This window comes from Nerophis ophidion, linkage group LG04 (assembly GCF_033978795.1).
Source record: "Nerophis ophidion isolate RoL-2023_Sa linkage group LG04, RoL_Noph_v1.0, whole genome shotgun sequence".
Taxonomy (NCBI): Eukaryota; Metazoa; Chordata; class Actinopteri; order Syngnathiformes; family Syngnathidae; genus Nerophis; species Nerophis ophidion.
The window spans coordinates 41,476,537-41,500,661 of record NC_084614.1 but is presented as its reverse complement, the minus strand read 5'-3'; the positions used below and the strand labels follow the sequence as shown (position 1 = coordinate 41,500,661).

Below are 24,125 nucleotides of genomic sequence, written 5' to 3'. Positions count from 1 at the left end.
GGCATTACACTACAGGCTCTTCTCAATCTTTTCCTGTCTCTCCTTCTCATGGACAAGCCCACCTTCTTACATATGTCATATACTGTCGTGTCATACGCCCTCGCATGAGAGGTATCAGCATGGGTAACATTAGCTGTGATGCTAGCGGAGTGGTGCGAGCGGTAATACGAGAGAAAGAAGGTGCCAATCTGGTAACAAATGAAGGAATAATTATTTCCCAAGAAAAACAGCACGGGGTCCATTGTCTGGCGGTGGTTGGGCTTCAAACGGGAATATATCGAACAAGTATGCAGCAGAAGCGTTGTTACAAAAAGTAGCACCAACTGCTAATTTGAAGCATCATTTTAAAAGTCCCCGCTAGAGAATGAAGAGTGCTTGGAACTGCATGTCAATATCTCCGTTCGGTGCCATACATACCCACAAAATGCCAAAGCAACCATTTCCAGAGCGTGTGAAAAAAATTGTCAACAACATAATTTAATAATGTCTGTAGGCGTAGTAACCTACCACATAGCAAAGGACATACACTATTTGATTTCCTATTATGCAGCTCTTTATTCAACACTTATTGAAATATCTTGTGTGACATCATGCACAAAAGTGCACTTTATTTGTTTTAAACTATTGTAGTTGCGTTCTGTACAAAAAGTGCACGTTTTTAGTGTTGTTTTGATATGTCATGTTAGTGACATCATGCACAAAAGTGCACTCATAGCTTGTTTTAAAATGCCTATGACAATCTTGCACGTTCTGTTTTGAAATGACATGAATGTTTGTGCCACTGCTTAATAACTGTGTCATAAATACACTTTTGGTAAATTGATGTAATTGTAGTTTCCCTCTCTGCAGGAAAGTTTAAAATGAGCATATATTAATGCAGTATGAAGAACAATGTTTTAAATTAGACACATAGAATCATCTTACTGCTGTGATTATATGTATCAAGTGTTCATTCAAGGCTAAGGCAAAATATCGAGATATATATCGTGTATCGTGATATGGCTTAAAAATATCAAGATATTAATAAAAGGCCCAGCCCTACTTTAACATATCAGTCACCTACCATTTCAAGAAGGCAATATTCCAATATAAAAACAAAATAGGCAAAGTCGTACCAATTTATAAGACTGGAGACAATCCCCAGTTTACAAACTACAGCCCTGTTTCTCTACTTCTACAATCTTCAAAAATTCTTGAAAACTGTTTAACAACAGATTGGACAAATTTATTTAAAACCAATGCTAACAGGAAAAAAAAAAAAAAAGCAACAACGGCTAGCTGACGACGAGGAGTGATACGAAACGGGAATATGAGTGCGGCAGCACGAGAGGAAATTGTAAATAAAAAAGGAAACGTCACGTCACCAGTTTGGCAGTATTTTGTCACGGATGTTCAGACGCAAGTTTATTCCGATGTTTACAATATTCTGTAAGACATGTTTGTTTCTGTTTGCTTAATGTGACTGTTATTTAGTTGCATATATTGTTACCAATATGGCTTTAAAGCCTGAGTTGTACACTACTAATTTCTTAATTACAATACTTTGCACATTTTGTTGGATTAAGCATTTATTTAATGTCATTATTTGCACATCGACCAGTATTTTAATTTATTTGACTGTTTTTCGTAATGCTGACCTTGTTCTAAAGGTTAAAGGTTATATTTAAAATAAAAGTATTTAAATTCAGCCTTTTTTCTCCTGGTCTTTATTTAGAATAGTTTTTTTGTTTTTTTATCAATAATTATCGATATCGACTGATATGAAACACTTATATCGTGATACATTTTTTAGTTATGTCGCCCAGCCATACCTGTTACCATACTGACGAGCTAACCTGTCCAAGTTATAACCCTGTTGTCAATAAACACACGTGGAGACGGTGCTTCAGATACTGCATTAATACTGAAAGCTAAATTGTGCACTGTCCACTGCAGCATGTGAATGGAATTAAAAGAATAAAATCTGAGCCAACCAGCTATTAAAATGTTGTCCAGGTTAAGGTTTTAGCCATTAAAGGCCCTTCATTTCAAGATTTCAACTGTGATCGGGCACAATTAATAAATATATTTCAGTGAATAACTAATTATTCACACCACCACAAATAGATGCCTGACCTGTGGGAAACACTGTAATGATTGTGAATAATAGGCAAGATTGCATAAAAAGTGCTAATGCCCTTTAATATTTGTGAAGACCAAGTGCTGCAAGATGTGATTCATGTCGCGAACTAACATCGTACAAAATAGAGTTAGTTTGTACAAAAAAGAGGTCAGTACTGTCAACCAAAAAGGTAAACAAGCTTGTTTGTGTAACAGGAGTTTCTAATTAGATGACGCCCAGCAGAAAAGACAGACAGTGACCTTCGAGCCCTCAGAAGGCACTGTATCAAAAACCGACATCAATCTCTAAAGGATATCACCACATGGGCTCAAGATCACTTCAGAAAACCACTGTCACTAAATACGGTTTGTCGCTACATCTGTAAGTGTAAGTTAAAGCTCTACTAAACAAAACGAAAGCCATTTATCAACAACATCCAGAAACGCCACCGGCTTCTCTGGGCCCGAGATCATCTAAGATGGACTGATGCAAAGTGGAAAAGTGTTCTGTGGTCTGACGAGTCCACATTTCAAATTGCTTTTTGGAAAAATTCGACATTGTGTCATCCGGACCAAAGAGGAAGCGAACCATCCAGACTGTTATCGACGCAAATTTCAAAAGCCAGCATGTGTGATGGTATGGGGTGCATTAGTGCCCAAGGCATGGGTGACTTACACATCTGTGAAGGCACCATTAATGCTGGAATGTACATACAGGTTTTGGAACAACATATGCTGGCATCTAAGCGCCATCTTTTTCATAGACACCCTTGCTTATTTCAGCAAGACAATGCCAAGCCACATTCAGCACATGTTACAACAGCGTGGCTTTGTTAAAGAAGAGTGCGGGTACTTTCCTGGCCCGCCTGCAGTCCAGACCTGTCTGCCATCGAAAATGTGTGGCGCATCATGAAGCGTAAAATACGACAGCGGAGACCCCGGACTGTTGAACGACTGAAGCTCTACATAAGACAAGAATTGGAAAGTATTCCACTTTCAAAGCTTCAACAATTAGTTTCCTCAGTTCCCAAACGTTTATTGAGGGTTGTTAAAAGAAAAGGTGATATAACAAAGTGGTGAACATGCCATGAAATTCTAAGTTAATTATTATTTGCAAAAAAAATAAAGTTTATGAGTTTGATCATCAAATATCTGTTCTTTGTAGTTTGTAGTGCATTCAATTGAATATGTGTTGAAAAGGATTTGCAAATCATTGTATTCTGTTTATATTTACATCCAACACAATTTCCCAACTCATATGGAAAGGGGGTTTGTGTATATATATATATATATATATATATATATATATATATATATATATATATATATATATATATATATATATATATATATATATATATATATAAAAATATATATATATATATATGTATATATATATATATATATATATATATATATATAAATATATATATATATATATATATGTATATATATATATATATACACACATACATATATACATATATATATATATATATATATATATATATATATATATATATATATATATATACACACATACATATATACATACATATATATATATGTCTTGATTGGATTATCCAGAGAATAGTGCTCGATACCATATTTTTTCCCACACCTACATACATATATATATATATATATATATGTATATATATATATATATATATATATATATATAATATATATATATATATATATATACACATACATATATATATATATATATATATACACACACACATACATATATACATATATATACACATACATATATATCTACTGTACATACATATATATACACATATATATACTGTATATATATATACACACATATATATATATACTGTACATACATATATACATATACATATATATACTCTAATGCCTGAGAAACAGCGATTGTTGAAGGATTGCAAATAACGTGTATGCTGTGGTGCAATTGCGTATACGTTACGTACATTGTGTAAGTTGTTTAAGTTAGTGAGCTAATGTAGAGATCCATGCTGGTGTCCGTGTCTCCTCTAATCAACACCCATAAAGAGATAAGAACCCTTTCAAATATATTACACTATATCCATACATTATATTACTTTAATGTGTTTTCCCGTAAAAACAAAAAAAACAACCTAATTTTTAAGGTGTGGCGGCTTTTCTATCTTGGCAGGACGCCACAATCAAGTATATGTAGGGGAAATCCTGAGCAGTTTTTCATTATTTATAAAGCACAAAAAGGGAAATACACGTGTGCTTTTGTCATACATTGGGAACATTTCTAAAAATGTGCAGTTTTCTTTTTTAAACAATCAGTAAGACCAAGAAGAACAGGGGAGGGGGTTGTGAATTACACACGTAAAGCCTAGTTGTGTGTTACAGTCAGACTCTGGTAAACAAAAGCTAAAACCAGGAGGCAAAGGAACCAGGATGTTAGGGAGATAAGTGCTTGAGGTGGACAGAGACTAACAAATAAAAGGAGGTTATATTGTAAAAAACGGAGCCGGTTTTAGGCCCTGAGGCATCACACTTCCACTCGCCCAGCATGCTATCTACACGTTCACACACATACAAGCATGCACACTCACATCTACAAACACAGCCGCCTTTAATGCAAACCCTCAGACAGTCCTTCCTTCGTGCATTGTCATTCCTGTTCTATAGAGCCTATTTTGGAATCATCTCCCTCTGATCACACAGTGGCAAATCCAAAGCAGAATGGGGACTTTTTACAGAGTTGGAGGCCTGAGCACTTGTATATACAAGCCTCACCTGTGTCGGGTGGGGCAACAACATTTACGCTGCTGCTTATCTGCCATCATCACGTCATCGGGGAGAGATGAAGGCAGATTATACTAAGGGAAAGACTGAATCGGAATTTATAATCAATCGTGCACCTTGTAAACACACACACATGCACAGGGATATAATGTCTTAACCAATCCTGTATGCTAAAAGCTTTGCTCACAAACAGATAGGGGCCAGTAGGACATTATGAATGATCGATAATGCGCATTAAATTATATCGATAGATAGATTTTCTATACTATATGTTTTGTACATTGCAACTCATTTTATGCATGATTTTAATCTTATGTTGGTGTATGAAAATTATGGAAAGTCAGGAAAAGTTTCCCTATCTTAAAAGTAACATTACTCACTAATAATAATGAACGGCGGATTTAAGTATTTTTTTAAAATCACAGTACATAAGACAAAAAAACTGCAAAAAGTCAGGTGTGTCCCAAATACAGCTGTGGGCCTAGTGCGGCCCGCCAGGGTCTTCAATTTGAGTCGGTACAAGTTAAAATAACAATCTGGCTGGGCAGGGTGTTTTTCATAAGAACGTCCAATCAGCATAAAAAATGAAAATCACACCCATTTAAATCCATTGCAAGACATGAAGGGAAAAATGCGAAACACTCCACAGTTATCCATGTTTGACTTCAAGCTGCATGATATTTCTGATTGATTATAAAGCTTGAAAGAGGTCGTCACAGAAGTAAACAAGGAAGGAGTTGAACTTTCACATACTCTTAATATTCATATACATACAGTGGGGCAAAAAAGTATTTAGTCAGCCACCGATTGTGCAAGTTCTCCCACTTAAAATGATGACAGAGGTCTGTAATTTTCATCATAGGTACACTTCAACTGTGAGAGACAGAATGTGAAAAAATATCCAGGAATTCACATTGTAGGAATTTTAAAGAATTTATTTGTAAATTATGGTGGAAAATAAGTATTTGGTCAACCATTCAAAGCTCTCACTGATGGAAGGAGGTTTTGGCTCAAAATCTCAAGATACATGGCCCCATTCATTCTTTCCTTAACACGGATCAATCGTCCTGTCCCCTTAGTAGAAAAACAGCCCCAAAACATGATGTGTCCACTTTCCACCCCCATGCTTCACAGTATGTATGGTGTTCGTGGGATGCAACTCAGTATTCTTCTTCCTCCAAACACGATTAGTTGAGTTTGTACCAAAATGGATACATGGATGATACAGCATAGGATTGGGAGAATGTCATGTGGTCAGATGAAACCAAAATAGAACTTGTAGAGCTTCAGTCGTTCAACAGTCCGGGATCTACGCTGTCGTATTTTATGCTTCATAATGCGCCAAACATTTTCGATGGGAGACAGGTCTGAACTACAGGAAGGCCAGTCTAGTACCAAAACTCTTTTACTACGAATTCCACGCTGTTGTAACACGTGGCTTAGCATTGTATTGCTGAAATAAGCAGGGGCGTCCATGACAACATTTGGAGCAACAAAGGTTGCTGCAAAACTTGTATGTACCTTTCAGCATTAATGGTGCCTTGACAGATGTGTAAGTTACCCATGCCTTGGCCACTAATACACCCTCATACCATCACAGATGCTGGCTTTTCAACTTTGCGCCTAGAACAATCCGGATGTTCTCTTCCTCTTTGGTCCGAGGACACCGACGTCCACAATTTCCAAAAACAATTTGAAATTTGGACTCGTCAGACCACAGAACACTTTTCCACTTTGCATCAGTCCATCTTAGATGATCTCGGGCCCAGAGAAGCCGGCGGCGTTTCTGGATGTTGTTGATGAATGGCTTTTGCTTGGCATAGTAGAGCTTTAACTTTCACTTACAGATGCAGCGACAAACTGTATTTAGTGACAGTGGTTTTCTGAAGTGTTCCTGAGCACATGTGGTGATATCCTTTAGAGATTGATGTCGGTTTTTGATACAGTGCCATCTGAGGGATCGAAATTCAGGGCAATTCAATGTTGGTTTCCGGCCATGCCGCTTACGTGGAGTGATTTCTCCAGATTCTCTGAACCTTTTAATGATATTATGGACCGTATATGTTGAAGTCCCTAAATTTTTTGCCAATTGCTCTTTGAGAAAATGTTGTTCTTAAACTGTTTGACTATTTGCTCACGCAGTTGTGGACAAAGGGGTGTACCTCGCCCCATCCTTTCTTGTGAAAGACTGAGCATTTTTTGGGAAGCTGTTTTTATACCCAATCATCGCACCCACCTTTTCCCAATTAGCCTGCACACATGATGAATGTTCCAAATAACTGTTTGATTAGCATTCCTCAACTTTATTAGTATTTATTGCCACCTTTCCGAACTTTTTTGTCATGTGTTGCTGGCATCAAATTCTAAAGTTAATGATTATTTGAAAAAAATAAAAAATGTTAATCAGTTTGAACATCAAATATGTTGTCTTTATATTCATATTCAATTGAATATGGGTTGAAAAGGATTTGCAAATCATTGTATTCCGTTTATATTTACATCTAACACAATTTCCCAACTCATATGGAAACGGGGTTTGTACATATGTATACATTATGGATATATATGTACTGTATGTGTATATATACGTGTGTGTGTGTGTGCGCGCGCGCGCGCGTGTGTGTGTGTGTGTGTGTGTGTGTGTGTGTGTTTGTGTGTGTGTATATACATACAAACATATATACACACACAGTCTGTATGTCAATGCTGCACCACAGCAGCATGCGGATAAAAAGAAAAGTTTTTTTTTTTTTTTTTTGTCCTGTCCAGCTTCTCAGGCAAATCATATAGTTGATGTAGATGCCCATATCGGCTGTTCAGATTTACTTTACAAAAGAGAAGTGTATGATCCTTTTCTTGTTGCTTTATCTGTATTTGCATCTATTAAATGTATTTATATTATCATTTGGTGCAGCAGGGCTGGAGCAGGAGGGGATAAAAAGAGTAAAAAAGGAAGACAGAGGGGGAAATTGTGGGGATAAAAGGGGGATAAGACAAAGAGACAAAAACAACAACAGCAAACACAACAATAACAACAAAAACAACAACAACAACAACAATAGAACAACACCAGCACATACGATATGTACATATATGATTGTAAAAGTGATAGCAAAGAAGCAGTTAGCGAAATAAATAATAATACAGAAATGACCATGAGTGTTATTACACTACAAACGGAGAAATACAAATACCAATAGAAATAGCGCTAGTGATAATGAACAATACCAATAGTTTACCTTTATTATCAACAATACAGTTGTTCAAATGAAACAATACATAAATATAATGATAACTAGAGAAACAAAAGAATGCAGAAAAATGGAGGGGAAGAAAGAGAAGCAACCTATACTGTTATAGCAACAATAGGTTCAGCTTTGTCAGTGTGCCATGTGTTGCTCAGTTTACCCTAGGGCAACAACATGAATATATGTTTGATGAAACGTGATTATGTGCATGAGTGTATGTATGTATATGTACTTGTATATGTACAGTATGTGTACATGTATGTTTGTACAGTGAATGTGCGTGTGAATGTACGAACGTTGAGTATGTAGGTATGTACTGTAGTTGTGTATGTATGTGGGAGCGTAGGTACCTATGTATGTATCTATGTATGCATGTATGTATGTATGTATGTATGTATGTATGTATGTATGTATGTATGTATGTATGAATAACGGTGTGTATGTGAGTACAAACCCCATATCCATATGAGTTGGGAAATTGTGTTGGATGTAAATACAAACGGAATATAATGATTTGCAAATCATTTTCAACCCATATTCAGTTAAATATGCTACAAAGACAACATATTTGAGGTTCAAACTGATAAACATTTTTTTTTTACACCTGAGATCATCTAAGATGGACTGATGCAAAGTGGAAAAGTGTTCTGTGGTCTGACGAGTCCACATTTCAAGTTGTTTTTGGAAATATTTGACATTGTGTCATCTGGACCAAAAGGAAAGCGATCCATCCAGACTGTTATTGACACAAAGTTCAAAAGCCAGCATCTGTGATGGTATGGGGGTGCATTAGTGCCCAAGACATGGGTAACTTACACATCTGTGAAGGCCCCATTAATGCTGAAAGGTACATACAGGTTTTGGAACAACATATGCTGGCATCGAAGCGCCATCTTTTTCATGGACGCCCCTGCTTATTTCAGCAAGACAATGCCAAGCCACATTCAGCACATGTTTCAACAGCTTGGCTTCATTAAAAAAAGAGTGTGGGTACTTTCCTGGCCCGCCTGCAGTCCAGAACTGTCCCCCATAGAAAATGTGTGGCGCATTATGAAGCGTAAAATACGACAGCGGAGACCCCTGACTGTTGAACGAATGAAGCTCTACATAAAACAAGAATGGGAAAGAATTCTACTTTCAAAGCTTCAACAATTAGTTTCCTCAGTTCTTAAACGTTTATTGAGTGTTGTTAAAAGAAAATGTGATGTAACAAAGTGGTGAACATGCCCTTTCTCAACTACTTTGGCACGTGTTTCAGCCATGAAATTCTAAGTTAACTATTATTTGAAACAAAAAAATAAAGTGTATGAGTTTGAACATCAAATATATTTTCTTTATAGTGCATTTAACTGAATAAGGGGTTAAAAAGGATTTGCAAATCATTGTTTTCTATTTATATTTTCATCTAACACAATTTCCCAACTCATACTGTATGGAAACGGGGTTTGTGTTTGTATGTGTATTTGTATGTGCAATATGTTTGACTTCCAGTGTGTGGGAGCCACAGTATGGCCCCAGCCACACAGAGAGCCCAACCCACAAACAGCAGGTGTGGCGCCCAGGGTACCAGGGGCCACCGGCCCAACGCAGCCAAGCCGGCCAACAACAGGAACCCCAGAGCCCGGCCCACCGTGCGGTATTTTTCAAAGGCAGTATTGTTTTTAATTCATTAGTACCACTGTACTTTATTAGTACTGGTATACTGTAGCACCCTAATATATATGTATATATATGTGTGTGTGTATATATATATATATATATATATATATATATATATGTATATATATATATATATATATATATATATATATATATATACACACATATATATACAGTATATAAACACATATATACACATATATGTATATATATATATATATATACATATATATACAAACCCTGTTTCCAAAAGAGTTAGGAAATTGTGTTAGATGTAAATATAAACGGAATACAATGATTTGCAAATCCTTTTCAACCCATATTCAGTTGAAAATGCTACAAAGACATCATATTTGATGTTCAAACTGAAAAACATTTTTTTTTTTGCAAATAATCATTAACTTTAGAATTTTAATGCCAGCAACACGTGACAAAGAAGTTGGGAAGGTGGCAATAAATACTAATAAAGTTGAGGAATGCTCATCCAACACTTATTTGGAACATCCCACAGGTGTGCAGGCTAATTGGGAACAGGTGGGTGCCATGATTGGGTATAAAATCAGCTTCCATGAAATGCTAAGTAATTCACAAACAAGGATGGAGTAAGGGTCACCAATTTGTAAGCAAATTGTCGAACAGTTTTAGAACAACATTTCTCCACGAGCTATTGCAAGGAATTTAGGGATTTTACCATCTACAGTCCGTAAAATCATCAAAAGGTTCAGAAAATCTGGAGAAATCACTGCACGTAAACGATGATATTACGGACCTTTGATCCCTCAGGCGGTACTGCATCAAAAACCGACATCAATGTGTAAAGGATATCACCAAATGGGCTCAGGAACACTTTATAAAACCACTGTCAGTAACTACAGTTGGTTGCTACGTCTGTAAGTGCAAGTTAAAACTCTACTATGCAAAGCGAAAGTCATTTATCAACAACACCAAGGAACGCCGCCGGCTTCGCTGGGCCCGAGCTCACCTAAGATGGACTGATGCAAAGTGGAAAAATTTTCTGTGGTCTGACGAGTCCACATTTCAAATTATATTTGGAAACTGTGGAGGTGGTGTCCTCCGGAACAAAGAGGAAAATAACCATCCGGATTGTTATAGGCGCAAAGATCAAATACCAGCATCTGTGATGGTATGGGGGTGCATTAGTGCCGAAGGCATGGGTAACTTACACATCTGTGACGGCACCATTAATGCTGAATGGTCCATACAGGTTTTGGAGCAACATATGTTGTCATCCAAGTAATGTTATCATGGACGCCCCTGCTTATTTTAGCAAAACAACACCAAGCCACGTGTTACAACAGCGTGGCTTCATAGTAAAAGAGTGCAGGTACTTTCCTGGCCCGTCTGCAGTCCAGACATGTCTCCCATCGAAAATGTGTGGCGCATTATGAAGCCTAAAATACGACTACAAGACCCCAGATTGTTGAACAACTTAAGCTGTACATCAAGCAAGAATGGTAAATAATTCCTCTTTCAAAGCTTCAACAATTAGTTTCCTCAGTTCCCAAACGTTTATTGAGTGTTGTTGAAACAAAATTATTTTTCCGATTCAAAACGATTCTGTATTCATTCAATACATAGAATTTCAGCAGAATCTACCCTAGTCTGCTGACATGCTAGCAGAGTAGTAGATTTTTTTTAAAAGCTTTTATATTTGTAAAGTACAATGTTTTATCAACTGATTGCAATAATGTAAATTTATTTTAACTATCAAACGAACCAAAAATATGACTTATTTTATTTTTGTGAAAACATTGGACACAGTGTGTTGTCAAGCTTATGAGATGCGATGCAAGTGTAAGCCACTATTGTTCTTTTTTTTCATTTTTATAAATGTCTACTGATAATGTCAATGAGGGATTTTTAATCACTGCGATGCTGAAATTATAACTAATATTGATACTGTTGTTGATAATATTAATTTCTGTTTCCCTACTTTTGGTTTGTTCTGTGTCGTGTTTGTGTCTCCTCTCAATTGCTCTGTTTATTGCAGTTCTGAGTGTTGCTGGGTCAGGTTTGGTTTTGGAAATGGATTGCATTGTTATAGTATTGCTGTGTATTGGTTTGTTGGATTGATAAAAAAATAAAAAACAAATTAAAAAATCAATTAAAAAAAATGAGATTCAATTCTGAATCGCACAGCGTAAGAATCGTGATTCGTATTCGAATCGATTTTTCCCACACCCCTTATATATATATATATATATATATATATATATATATATATATATATATATATATATATATATATATATATATATATATAGGTGTGGGAAAAATCACAAGACTACTTCATCTCTACAGAACTGTTTCATGGGGGGTTCCCTCAATCATCAGGAAATCTCCTGATGATTGAGGCACCCCCTCATGAAACAGTTCTGTAGAGATGAAGTAGTCTTGTGATTTTTCCCACACCTATATATCGCGCTCTACCACGGTATCGAGCACTATTCTTTGGATAATAGAATCAAGACATCATGTCTCTTATCTGAATATTATGAGGATTTGGCCATGAATCTAGAAGTTCTTCATCTATGACAGTCAATGTATGGATATTGAGACAAAACACACACAACTGAAGACAGTGTCTGCAGGGAGACTTTTCCTTGTTAATCATTTGTGTGCAACTTGATTAATTCTTAACGGAAATATATAAAAAGATAGATACTTTATAGATTTAGGTTTATAGCAAAATTCCGTTCAATATTAGACAAACATTGAACAGGGAAACAGAACAGGAACGCTGACATAGCAGCCAAGTTACGGACAATATGGACATCCTATCAGTCGTCATCGAAGTAATAGCAGACATTGTACAGTAAACTATTGTTTTATTTTGTTCGTAGTTTGTATTTCTTGTTTAGCACTTAGCAATACTGCAACATGATGCTTAGTGTTTCACTAAAGCTGGATCTGTTTAGCAGAGCTTTTAAAATTAGTAGATCATCCTCCTTATATTCAGCATCAAAAATATACGTTTCTGGATCATAATTTTTCCAAAGTAATCGTTGGCTCTCACAAATTCTGCATGATGTGCATTGTTGTTGGTTGGGTAGGGATCTGCAGTCCCTACCTCTACGCGACGCGATCACGTGACTAGCTAGCTCATTATCTCTAATCTACGTGAGATTGGTACTATTTCGATCATATCTACAAAACCCAAAACCAATGAAGTTGGCACAATTTTTTAAGCTTTTCAGGTAGAATTATTTCCCATTCTTGCTTGATGTACAACTTAAGTTGTTCAACAGTCCGGGGTCTCCGTTGACGTATTTTTACGCACCATAATGCACCACACATTTTCAAAGGGAGACAGGTGTGGACTACAGGCAGGCCAGTCTAATACCCGCACACTTTTACTACGAAGCCACGCTCTTGTAACACTTACAGAATGTGGCTCTGCATTGTCTTGCTGGAATAAGCATGAAAAAGACGTTGCTTGGATGGCAACATATGTTACTCCAAAACCTGTATGTACCTTTCAGCATTAATGGTGCCTTCACAGATGTGTAAGTTACCCATGCCTTAGGCACTGATACACCCTTATACCATCATAGATGCTGGCTTTGGAACTCTGCGCCTTTACCAGTCCGGATGGTTCTTTTCCTCTTTGGTCCAGAGGATACGGCGTCCACAGTTTCCAAAAACAATTTGAAATGTGGACTCGTCAGACCACGGAACACTTTTACACTTTGCATCAGTCCATCTGAGATGAGCTCGAGCCCAGCAAAGTCGACAGCGTTTCTGGGTGTTGTTGATAAATGGCTTTCGCTTTTCTTAGTAGTTTTAACTTGCACTTACAGATGTAGCGACGAACTGTAGTTACTGACAGTAGTTTTCTAAAGTGTTCCTGAGCCCATGTGGTGATATCCTTTACACACTTATGTTGGTTTTTCATGCAGTACCACCTGAGGGATCGCCGGTCACCGGCATTCAATGTTGGTTTTCGGCCTTGCCGTTTACGTGTAGTGATTTCTCCAGAGTCTCTGAACCTTTTGATGATATTACGAACCGTAGATAGTGAAATCCCTAAATTCTGTCCAATAGGTCGTTGAGAGATGTTGTTCTTAAACTGTTCAACAATTTGCTCAGGTATTTGTTCACAAAGTGGTGACCCTCGCCCCATCCTTGTTTGTGAATGACTGAGCATTAAATGGACGCTGCTTTTATACCCAACCATGGCACCCACCTGTTCCCAATTAGCCTGTTCACCAGTGGAATATTCCAATTAAAAGTTTGATGAGCATTCCTCAACTTTCTCAGTATTTTTTTGCCACTGGTGCCAGCTTTTTTAAAACATATTGCAGATATCAAATTCCAAATGAGCTAATATTGACGAAAAATAACAAAATAATATTGACAAAAAATAACCAGTTTGGACGTTAAGTATCTTGTCTTTGCAGTCTATTCAATTGAACATAAGTTGAAAAGGATTTGCAAATCATTGTATTCTGTTTTTATTTACAATATACACAACCTGCCAACTTCACTGATTTTGGGTTTTGTATTTACTTGCAACCGGTGTCATGCATCAGATATACATGATAAAAGCTTCAATGTAGAGGCAACTTGTGTTGACACTCTACTGGTACTTTAAGCAAAGCAAAGATTATTTTTAGTTTTTAATTCTTGTGGTTTGAATTTTCTTAAAATTGTTTTTTCAAAATAATATTTCAAAATAATATAAAATCGTGTGAAACAGGTCAAACTAAATAACACATTTCAACAAAAATGATGCATGCTTCAATAGCCATATTTCTAGACCGCCATGACTTGGGGTTGTAAATAGGGAGCCTGGGAAGCTATGCTGACAGAAATGGAGTGCTTCTGCTGCAGTGAGTGGGACACAATGTTATTACCAATGGAAAAGATTATTGCATCTGACGAGGATGACACTGTTCAAGGAAACAGAATCACAATGAGCGACAAACTGCTTGTTCTAAAACACCCTACAGTGGTAAAAACTTTTTCCACCAACCCAAAATCAACTGGAACAAAATGTCCCCGACCAGCTAGACCACCAGTGGTTCTCAACCCTTTTTTCAGTGATGTACCCCCTGTGAACATTTTTTTAATTCAAGTACCCCCTAATCAGAGCAAAGCATTTTTGGTTGAAAAAAAAGAGATAAAGAAGTACAATACAGCACTATTTCATCAGTTTCTGATTTAATAAATTGTGTAACAGTGCAAAATATTGCTCATTTGTAGTGGTCTTTCTTGAACTATTTGGGAAAAAAGATATAAAAATATCTAAAAACTTGTTGAAATATAAACAAGTGATTCAATTATAAATAAAGATTTCTACACATAGAAGTAATCATTAAATTAAAGTGCTCTCTTTGTGGATTGTAATAGAGATCCATCTGGATTCATCAACTTAATTCTAAACATTTCTTCACAAAAAAAAGAAATCTTTAACATCAATATTTATGGAACATGTCCACAAAAAAATCTAGCTGTCAACATTGAATACTGCATAGTTGCATTTCTTTTCACAGCTTGTGAACTTACGTTCATATTTTGTTGAAGTATTATTCAATTAATATATTTATAAAGGATTTTTGAATTGTTGCTTTTTTTAAAATATTTTTTAAAAATCTTACGTACTACTTGGCATACCTTTAAGTACCCCCAGGAGTACGCGTACCTCCCTTTGAGAACCACTGAGCTAGACCAAACAGACAACTGTCCATTGAGTGAATAACTATAATATTGATCTTGATACATGCTGTACAAGATGCTTGTTAGTACAACTACAACTACAAACACTGTCAAACTAGCTGTGTACAAACAACACAAGAAATGTGGGCTGTTCATGTTTTTCAATCAGTATAGATTGATGTCCTATCGCATTGTGTTGTGCATTACAAAGTCGTAAGCAAATCAGGTGCTGACGCAGAAGCCAGCTTTCCTCTTGCTGATGCACCAATGTGAGACTGCCAATGTCTCTGTTAGCAAGGCGATGTGTTACTAAGCTAGAAAAACAGTTCCTCAGAGTTACAATAACAATATCACTACAGCGCGGTAACAACGCAGGTTACAAAACGTAAATTAAGTATAACAGCCCTTAAAGGACATTTGTGATTAAGGCCTATATATGTAAACTTTGATTGATTGCATTACTAGCCACCAAGAAATAGCCTAGTGTTAGAAATTTGAATGCATAAAAACTCATAAAAATGTGTTCTGGTTTTCCATAGGGATTGTGAGCGATAGGCAAAATTGCAACAACAAAAAAATGCGCCGTGCCCCTTAATGGGGGTTATATTATGATATTTTTCTACATTTAAAACATTTCCTTGTGGTATCAATCAGTGTTTCGTAACGTTAGTGCCAGGGCACTTTGTTGGGCGGCGATCGCCACTTTGTGGTCCGTATATAGTTGTAATACACTTTTCAACCATTCGTGGGAGTAATGACAATATCAAAGAAAAAGAAGTCTGGAGCTGAAGTTAAGATGAGCAAAAAAATTACGAGTTAAGTGGTAAAGATGTATTTTCACATGCACTTTCATTTTATTGACTGTGTAGTTTGAAAACATATTCATTAATATTTGTGTTTATTTATTTGAGCTCAACATCTATGTCCATTTATTTTTCATGAGTCTCTTCCTATGCAGTACATTTGGTTAGTACTTATTTTCTAATCAGCCTGACTTAAGCCTAAAGTTAAAGTTAAAGTTAAGGTTAAAGTACCAATGATTGTCACACACACACTAGGTGTGGCAAAATTTGTCCTCTGCATTCGACACTAAGGTTTATGTCTTGAATAAATACATTTACAAAAAAATAAAAGGAAAGGTTGAGAACCCCTGGTTTACATAACATGTAATGGTGGTTCTTTGGTCAAAATTTTCCATAGATTATGTTTTACAGACCATCTTCAAGCCTTGTGCCGTTTTGTGGTAGTCATTACATTCTCCACTTGTACGAGCCGAGAGGATAGAGAAAAAGAAGGGACTTATTGACGTCGGACTGCAATGGCGGACTCACGCAAAGCTCTTTGGGTAAACCTTTACCATATATGGAGATATCCGATGACATTACTCATGGCAAAAACATCACAAATGGGACAAATTCCAAACGGCTTGTTTGGACGAAGTATGAAGGACGGCAAGATTGTTTTGTAAATATCTCTGCAATGCCTCCATGGTTTGATTTCACATTTCGGGTACTTGTGCACATCCTAAATACAGAAAAACAGGTAACAATAGGTAATAAAGGTTGGTTTTGAATAACAGGTTCCCTTCAAGCCAGGCAATGTTTAGTTTTAGTTTTAGGTGCCTGTGGTTTGAATGTTCGTAAAATTGGTTTTCAAAATTAGATTTATCATCATATCTTAAAATAATATAGTATAGGAGTAGGGGTGTAACGGTACATGTATTTGTAATGAACCGTTTCGGTACGGGGGTTTCGGTTCTGTACGGGGGTGTACCGAACGAGTTTCTAAGCTAAAGTCTTAACAAGCTGCTTTGCGTCTTCTGCCTCTGTCCAAGCACCCAGCATTGTCCCACACACACAACTATCTGATTGGTTACATACAAAGTGATAACAGCCAATCAGCAGTGCGTATTCAGAGCGATAACAGCCAATCAGCAGTGCATATTCAGAGCGCATGTAGTAAATGCTTCAGCGTCGAGCAGATAGGTGTGTTTAGCCAGTGAGCATACGGCGGCGTACTCTCCCCAAATTATAAAAAACACCTACCAGTCAACTACTACTAACATCACTATGAGCCCGTTGACCTTCTAGAAACTTAAACTGCAGCTCAGCTCGCTCACAGTCCTGGCTTGAGGTGAAGGCTAATAAGCTTTTAGCGTAACGTCAGCTCATTTTGCTGTGTGTGTGTGTGTGTGTGTGTGTGTGTGTGTGTGTGCGTGCGTGTGTGTGTGTGTGTGTGTGTGTGTGCGTGCGTGCGTGTGTGCGTGCGTGTGTTAGGGGCAGCAAAGCCCTGTCTGTCTGTTATTTCACTTGAACTCCAAGGTGTTCAGGGATGAATAGTCTCTCCTATTGCCATTTTACTATTTTTTCAGCTATAGTTACATGAATCATTAGTAGTATAGCAGCCTAGTTTTGAATGGCAGGGTCCCTGCTATCACATGTTGACAAAAATATAACATTTACATATTAAAAATCAACTACAGGCTTCCCAAATGCTGTAATAAGTTAAGCATGATGAATTGACTTGAAACTGTCAATGTTGCACTTTTTATATGTAGAAGAAAGGTTTTGTCATTTTATTTAATCTGAGCAACAATTTGAGGCAGTTTAATGTGGATTAACGTGGGCAGAATCATTATAGTGTTCCCAATGTTAAAAGGATAAAGCCATTGTTTAGATATTTGGTAAATAAATGACCCAAAAATTTATATTTTGTTGTTTTCTTACTGTACCGAAAATGAACCGAACCGTGACCTCTAAACCGAGGTATGTACCGAAACGAAATTTTTGTGTACTGTTACACCCCTAAATAGAGTAAAAAGTATCGCTATATACAAAATAAAGAATAGCAAATTTGCCTATAGATATAATTTATTTGTATATAATTTACTTACTTTATTTTGTGTGAGTGTGACTAATGTTTGACAAAGATAACTTAATTTAATAATTTTGTCACAAATGATCAACCGTATGGGTCGATCATATACAGGCGAGCGTCATCGTTTCTGGTGGAAATCACTTTCGTGTGACACCAAGTGGCGCTTCATTTATATGGCTCACGATTCATTACCATGAACTCTCATTGGCATAAAAAGTGACACTAACACCAAGCAATGGTCTAGAATAAAAAGTGGCACTAACATATTTTTAAAAAATAGAGAGATTAATGAACAAATGAATCTGAGGGAGCCATTCGGGGAGCCGCTCTTTTTTTAAGTGAGCCGAGTTATAGGTCAGTGGTTCTCAACCTTTTTTCAGTGATGTACCCCCTGTGAACATATTTTTAATTCAAGTACCCCCTAATCAGAGCAAAGCATTTTTGGTTGGAAAAAAGAGATAAAGAAGTAAAATACAGCACTATGTCATCAGTTTCTGATTTATTAAATTGTATAACAGTGCAAAATATTGCTCATTTGTAGTGGTCTTTTTTTAACTATTTGGAAAAAAAGATATAAAAATAACTAAAAATGTGTTGAAAAATAAACAAGTGATTCAATTATAAATAAAGATTTCTACACATAGAAGAAATCATCAACTTAAAGTGTCCTCTTTGGGGATTGTAATAGAGAGCCATCTGGATTCATGAACTTAATTCTAAACATTTCTTCACAAAAATGAAATCTTTAACATCAATATTTATGGAACATGTCCACAAAAAAATCTAGCTGTCAACACTGAATATTGCAATGTTGCATTTCTTTTCACAGTTTATGAACTTACATTCACATTTTTTTAAGTATTATTCAATAAATATATTTATAAAGGATTTTTGAACTGTGGCTATTTTTACAATATTTGAAAAAAAATCTCACATACCCCTTGGCATACCTTCAAGTGCCCCCAGGGGTACGCGTACCCCCATTTGAGAAACACTGTTATAGGTCATGAGACAAGAAATGATAGATAGATAGATAGATAGATAGATAGATAGATAGATAGATAGATAGATAGATAGATAGATAGATAGATAGATAGATTAGATAGATAGATAGATAGATAGATAGATAGATAGATAGATAGATAGATAGATAGATAGATAGATAGATAGATAGATAGATATTCATATGCATGAATGTATGGCGCTGTCTGACACCCACTGGCTGTGGGGTTGGGCGCGAAGCAGAATGCGCAGCAATGGCCTGCACTCATCATTTCATGCAGTAATCCCCCCCACCCTGATTCAGAGTACGAACACGCCACATATTCTACATACGTTTGTTTTTTTGGCCTGTGCACTTGTCCCACACCCATCCGATTAGAGCAGAAGGCACACATGCACACAGAGGAAGAAGCAGCAGCAAATAAAAGGGGGAGGGGGAGGGGGGTGATTAGGACATCACACATGTGCATCCAGCCTTCTAAATAAGACGTGACGGTTGCTTTTAAGACTTTCTTTCTGCGCATATAAACCTTTTTTTTTTGTATGCACACACGCCATCTCCTGCACGGACTCTCAAGGTTAGCCGGTTTTGTGCATGCACGCCAAAAAAAAAAAAAATGCCCAGCAGATATAATATGATGACATGCAGGCTGCAGCCGCACTTACGTGGTCTCCAGTGCTCCTGTCGTTACCAGACGGTAATGCAGATCGAGAGGACATGTTGGCGTTCTTCCCTGAGTGACAATCGCGGTGGCCGAGCAACGTTTTCTCACGTTTGAGATCCACCGGCCCCGAATCAATCCGCCTCTTCTCCGGCCGGCCGAGCCGCGGTGGGGAGCAGACCTCCGCCTGTCATGGCAGCGATGGATGCACGGAGGAGGAGGAGGAGGAGGGGGAGGAGGGGGGAAAGGAGGGGGCTTGTCCTCAAAGCAGCTGCATCTTCCATCCACCGTGCACTTTGCACACAGAAACAAAACAAAAAAAAGATAGGAATATAACGACTAGAGAAGATGATGCAAATCGTACGCTAACATGCAGAAATGTTTGGCCGGAGCTCAGCGTCTCTCTGGCGACTGTCCGCCCCCTGCCTCATTTCACCGCACTGAACAAACACGGTGTCATCTCGGACAGAAAAAAAAAAATATTGTTTTACGTTTGTTTTTGGTCGCCACTTAATCGACGCCCATGCAAGCAGCTGACGAGGAACGCAGCCCAGAGAAAGAAAAGAAGAAAAAAAAGGCCCAAATGGAGAGAAATCTGGATTCTCCTGTCGCTGTGTTGCGCAGCACCGTTAAGTCACCGATGACAGCCACAAGCTGAACATCCGGTTGGGTATTTAGACTTAAAAGCCTATTAAGTCGACCACATCCGCCCCTCCGTCAACGGTAACCTTGAAGTTGAACATCTCGACAGGGAACACAATTGTTCCATTGTTACTGGACAGTTTTGTAGTAATTGCCATTAGAATAGAATATAATAGAATAGAAAGTACTTTATTGATCCCTGGGGGGAATTCAGCACCACAGTTCACTCACAATAAACAATAATAATAATAAATAATATATGACATATATATAATATATGAATAGTATAAATATAGTCTACATATATTCTACATTTAAGTACAGTCTGATGGCTGTCGGTATGAAAGATCCCTGTGTCGTTCCGTGTTGCATTTTGGGAGTCTGAGCCTTCCACTGAACGTGCTCATTCTCTCCGCAAGGTCCGAGTGTAGTGGGTGGGAGGTGTTGTCCATAATGACTAGGAGTTTTGCTAGACTTCTCCTCTCTGACACCACCGCCAGAGAGTCCAGCTCCACTCCCACCATGTTACTGGCCTTCCCTAACAAACTTGTCTGTTTGTGTCCCTCACTTTCAGCCCGCTGCCCCAGCAAACCACAGCGTACAAGAAAGCGCCCGCCACCACCGACTCGTAGAACATCTTCAACATCTTTGTATAGACGTTGAAGGATCCTAGCCTCCTGAGGAAGTCTGCCCCTTCTTGTAGAGGGCCTCAGCGTGTTTTGACCCATTCAGCTTGTTGTCCATGTGTACTCCGAGGTATTTATGATCCTCAACCATGTCCACATCCACCCCCCTGATGGAAACAGGGGTCGCTAAAGAAGCTTTTAAATGACTTTTATTGTTCAAAATTGTTGAATGATTTTGTGACTTTCCTTTAATTTCATCAAAATAAAACACGTTACAGTTTTTAGGCAAAAGAAAGGTCAACAAATATTTGAGTAACACAGTTGTTCTCAATCTTTTTTCAGTGATTTACCCCCTTTGAACATTTTTTTAATTCAAGTACCCCCCAATCAAAGCATTTTTGGTTGAAAAATAGAGAAAAAGAAGTACAATTCAGCACTATATCATCATCCTTCCATCCATTTTCTACCGCGTATTCCCTTTTTGGGGTTGCGGGGGGCGCTGGCGCCTATATCAGCTACAATCGGGTGGAAGGCGGGATACACCCTGGACAAGTCGCCATCTCATCACAGGGCCAACACAGATAGACAGATAACATTCACACTCACATTCCCACACTAGGGCCAAATTAGTGTTTCCAATCAACCTATCCCCAGGTGCATGTCTTTGGAAGTGGGAGGAAGCCGGAGTACCCGGAGGGAACCCACGCAGTCACGGGGAAGACACGCAAGGACCTTCGTATTGTGAGGCAGGCGCACTAACCCCTCTGCCACCGTGAAGCCCACTATATCATCAGTTTCTGATTCATTAAATTGTACAACAGTGCAAAATATTGCTAATTCGTCGTAGTCTTTCTTGAAGGATTTGGAAAAAAAGATATACAAATAACTAAAAACTTTTTGAAAAATAAATAAGTGTATCAATTATAAATCAATATATCAATCAATCAATGTTTACTTATATAGCCCTAAATCACTAGTGTCTCAAAGGGCTGCACAAACCACCACGACATCCTCGGTAGGAAAACTCACACCCAGTGGGACATTGGTGACAATAATGACCCAGTGGGACGTCGGTGACAATGATGACTATGAGAACCTTAGAGAGGAGGAGAGCAATGGATGTCGAGCGGATCTAACATGATACTGTGATAGTTCAATCCACAATGGATACAACACAGTCGCGAGAGTCCAGTCCAAAGAGGATCCAAGACACAGCAGCGAGAGTCCCGTTCACAGCGGAGCCAGCAGGAAACCATCCCAAGCGTAGGCGGACCAGCACATAAAAGTAATCATCAACTTAAAGTGCCCTCTTTGGGGATTGTAATAGAGATCCATCTGGATTCATGAACTTAATTCTAAAGATTTCTTCACGATAAAAGAAATCTTTGACATCAATATTTATGGAACATGTCCACAAAAAATCTAGCTGTCAACACTGAATATTGCATTGTTGCAATTCTTTTCACAGTTTATGAACTTACATTCATATTTTGTTGAAGTATTATTCAATAAAAATATTTATCAAGGATTTTTGAATTGTTGCTATTTTTAGAATATTAAAAAAAAATCTCACGTACCCCTTGGCGTACCTTCAAGTACCCCCAGGGGTACGCGTACCCCCATTTGAGAACCACTGGAGTAACCCATCCATCCATCCATCCATCCATTTTCTACCGCTTGTCTCTTTCGGGGTCGCGAGGGGGTGCTGGAGCCTATTTCAGCTGCATTTGGGCCGAAGGTGGAGTACACCCAGGACAAGTCGCCATCTCATCGCAGGGCCAACACAGATAGACAGACAACATTCACACCCACATTCACACATTAGGGCCAATTTAGTAACATTTAGCAATAGTGAACAATGCTAAGAAGGACAGCTCCAGACCTGAGAAACTAATCAGGCGGAAGGCTCTACGATCGGAATAAAACTGGACTCACTGGTGACGGTGGCAGAGAAGAGGACTGTGGAAAAACTATACTGAGCATCATGGATGATGCCAGTCACCCTCTCCGTAGCGTTATCAGTAGCCAGAGGAGCCTATTCAGTGCTAGACTGCTTCATACCAAGTGAAGGATTAGTAGACTAAAAAACTCCTTTGTCCCACACGCCATCAGACTGTACAACTCCTCTCTGGGGGGATGGGATAAAAGCAATAGTAATACTGAAATAAACTGCAACAAAAAAATAGTGCAATTAACAGTACAATAAACAGCAATACAAGTGCAATGCATTTTAAAAGTGCAATATACACATCTTTCTTATAATCGACAGTATTACAGTCTTTTTAATTTTTTTTCGTTTTCATAACATGGTCACTACTGCCTAGTTTCTTTTGTTATAAGGGACAAGCGGTAGAAAATGGATGGGTGGATATTCTTATTTTCACTGTTTTACTTGTATTCTTATTGTTACTTTTTTATTGTTATTCTTATTGTTAAATTTTCTGTTTAATTGCCATCAATACCTCCATTGTTTACTTTTTAAAATTCCATCTCAATTCTGTACACTGCTGCTGGAATTTTAATTTTCCTGAGGTAACCCTCCTGAAGGTATCAATAAATTACTATCTATCTATCTATCTATCTATCTATCTATCTATCTATCTATCTATCTATCTATCTATCTATCTATCTATCTATCTATCTATCTATCTATCTATCTATCTATCTATCTATCTATCTATCTATCCATCCATCCATCCATCCATCCATCCATCCATCCATCCATCTATCTATCTATCTATCTATCTATCTATCTATCTATCTATCTATCTATCTATCTATCTATCTATCTATCCATCCATCCATCCATCCATCCATCCATCCATCCATCCATCCATCCATCCATCCATCCA

At 37.7% G+C, this 24,125-nt stretch overlaps 1 protein-coding gene across 2 annotated transcripts in view; it reads right to left on the bottom strand.

The window, feature by feature from the left end:
• Positions 1-20,640, bottom strand: part of mark4a (MAP/microtubule affinity-regulating kinase 4a) — an 89,533-nt gene extending 68,893 nt beyond the window's left edge. For both annotated transcript variants that reach the window (XM_061898076.1, XM_061898078.1), the window contains exon 1: positions 20,010-20,640. In XM_061898076.1, the coding sequence (XP_061754060.1) occupies positions 20,010-20,063 (54 nt within the window). In that variant the 5' untranslated portion in view covers positions 20,064-20,640. The remainder of the gene's footprint in view (positions 1-20,009) is intronic.
• Between the last annotated feature and the right edge of the window lie 3,485 nt (positions 20,641-24,125).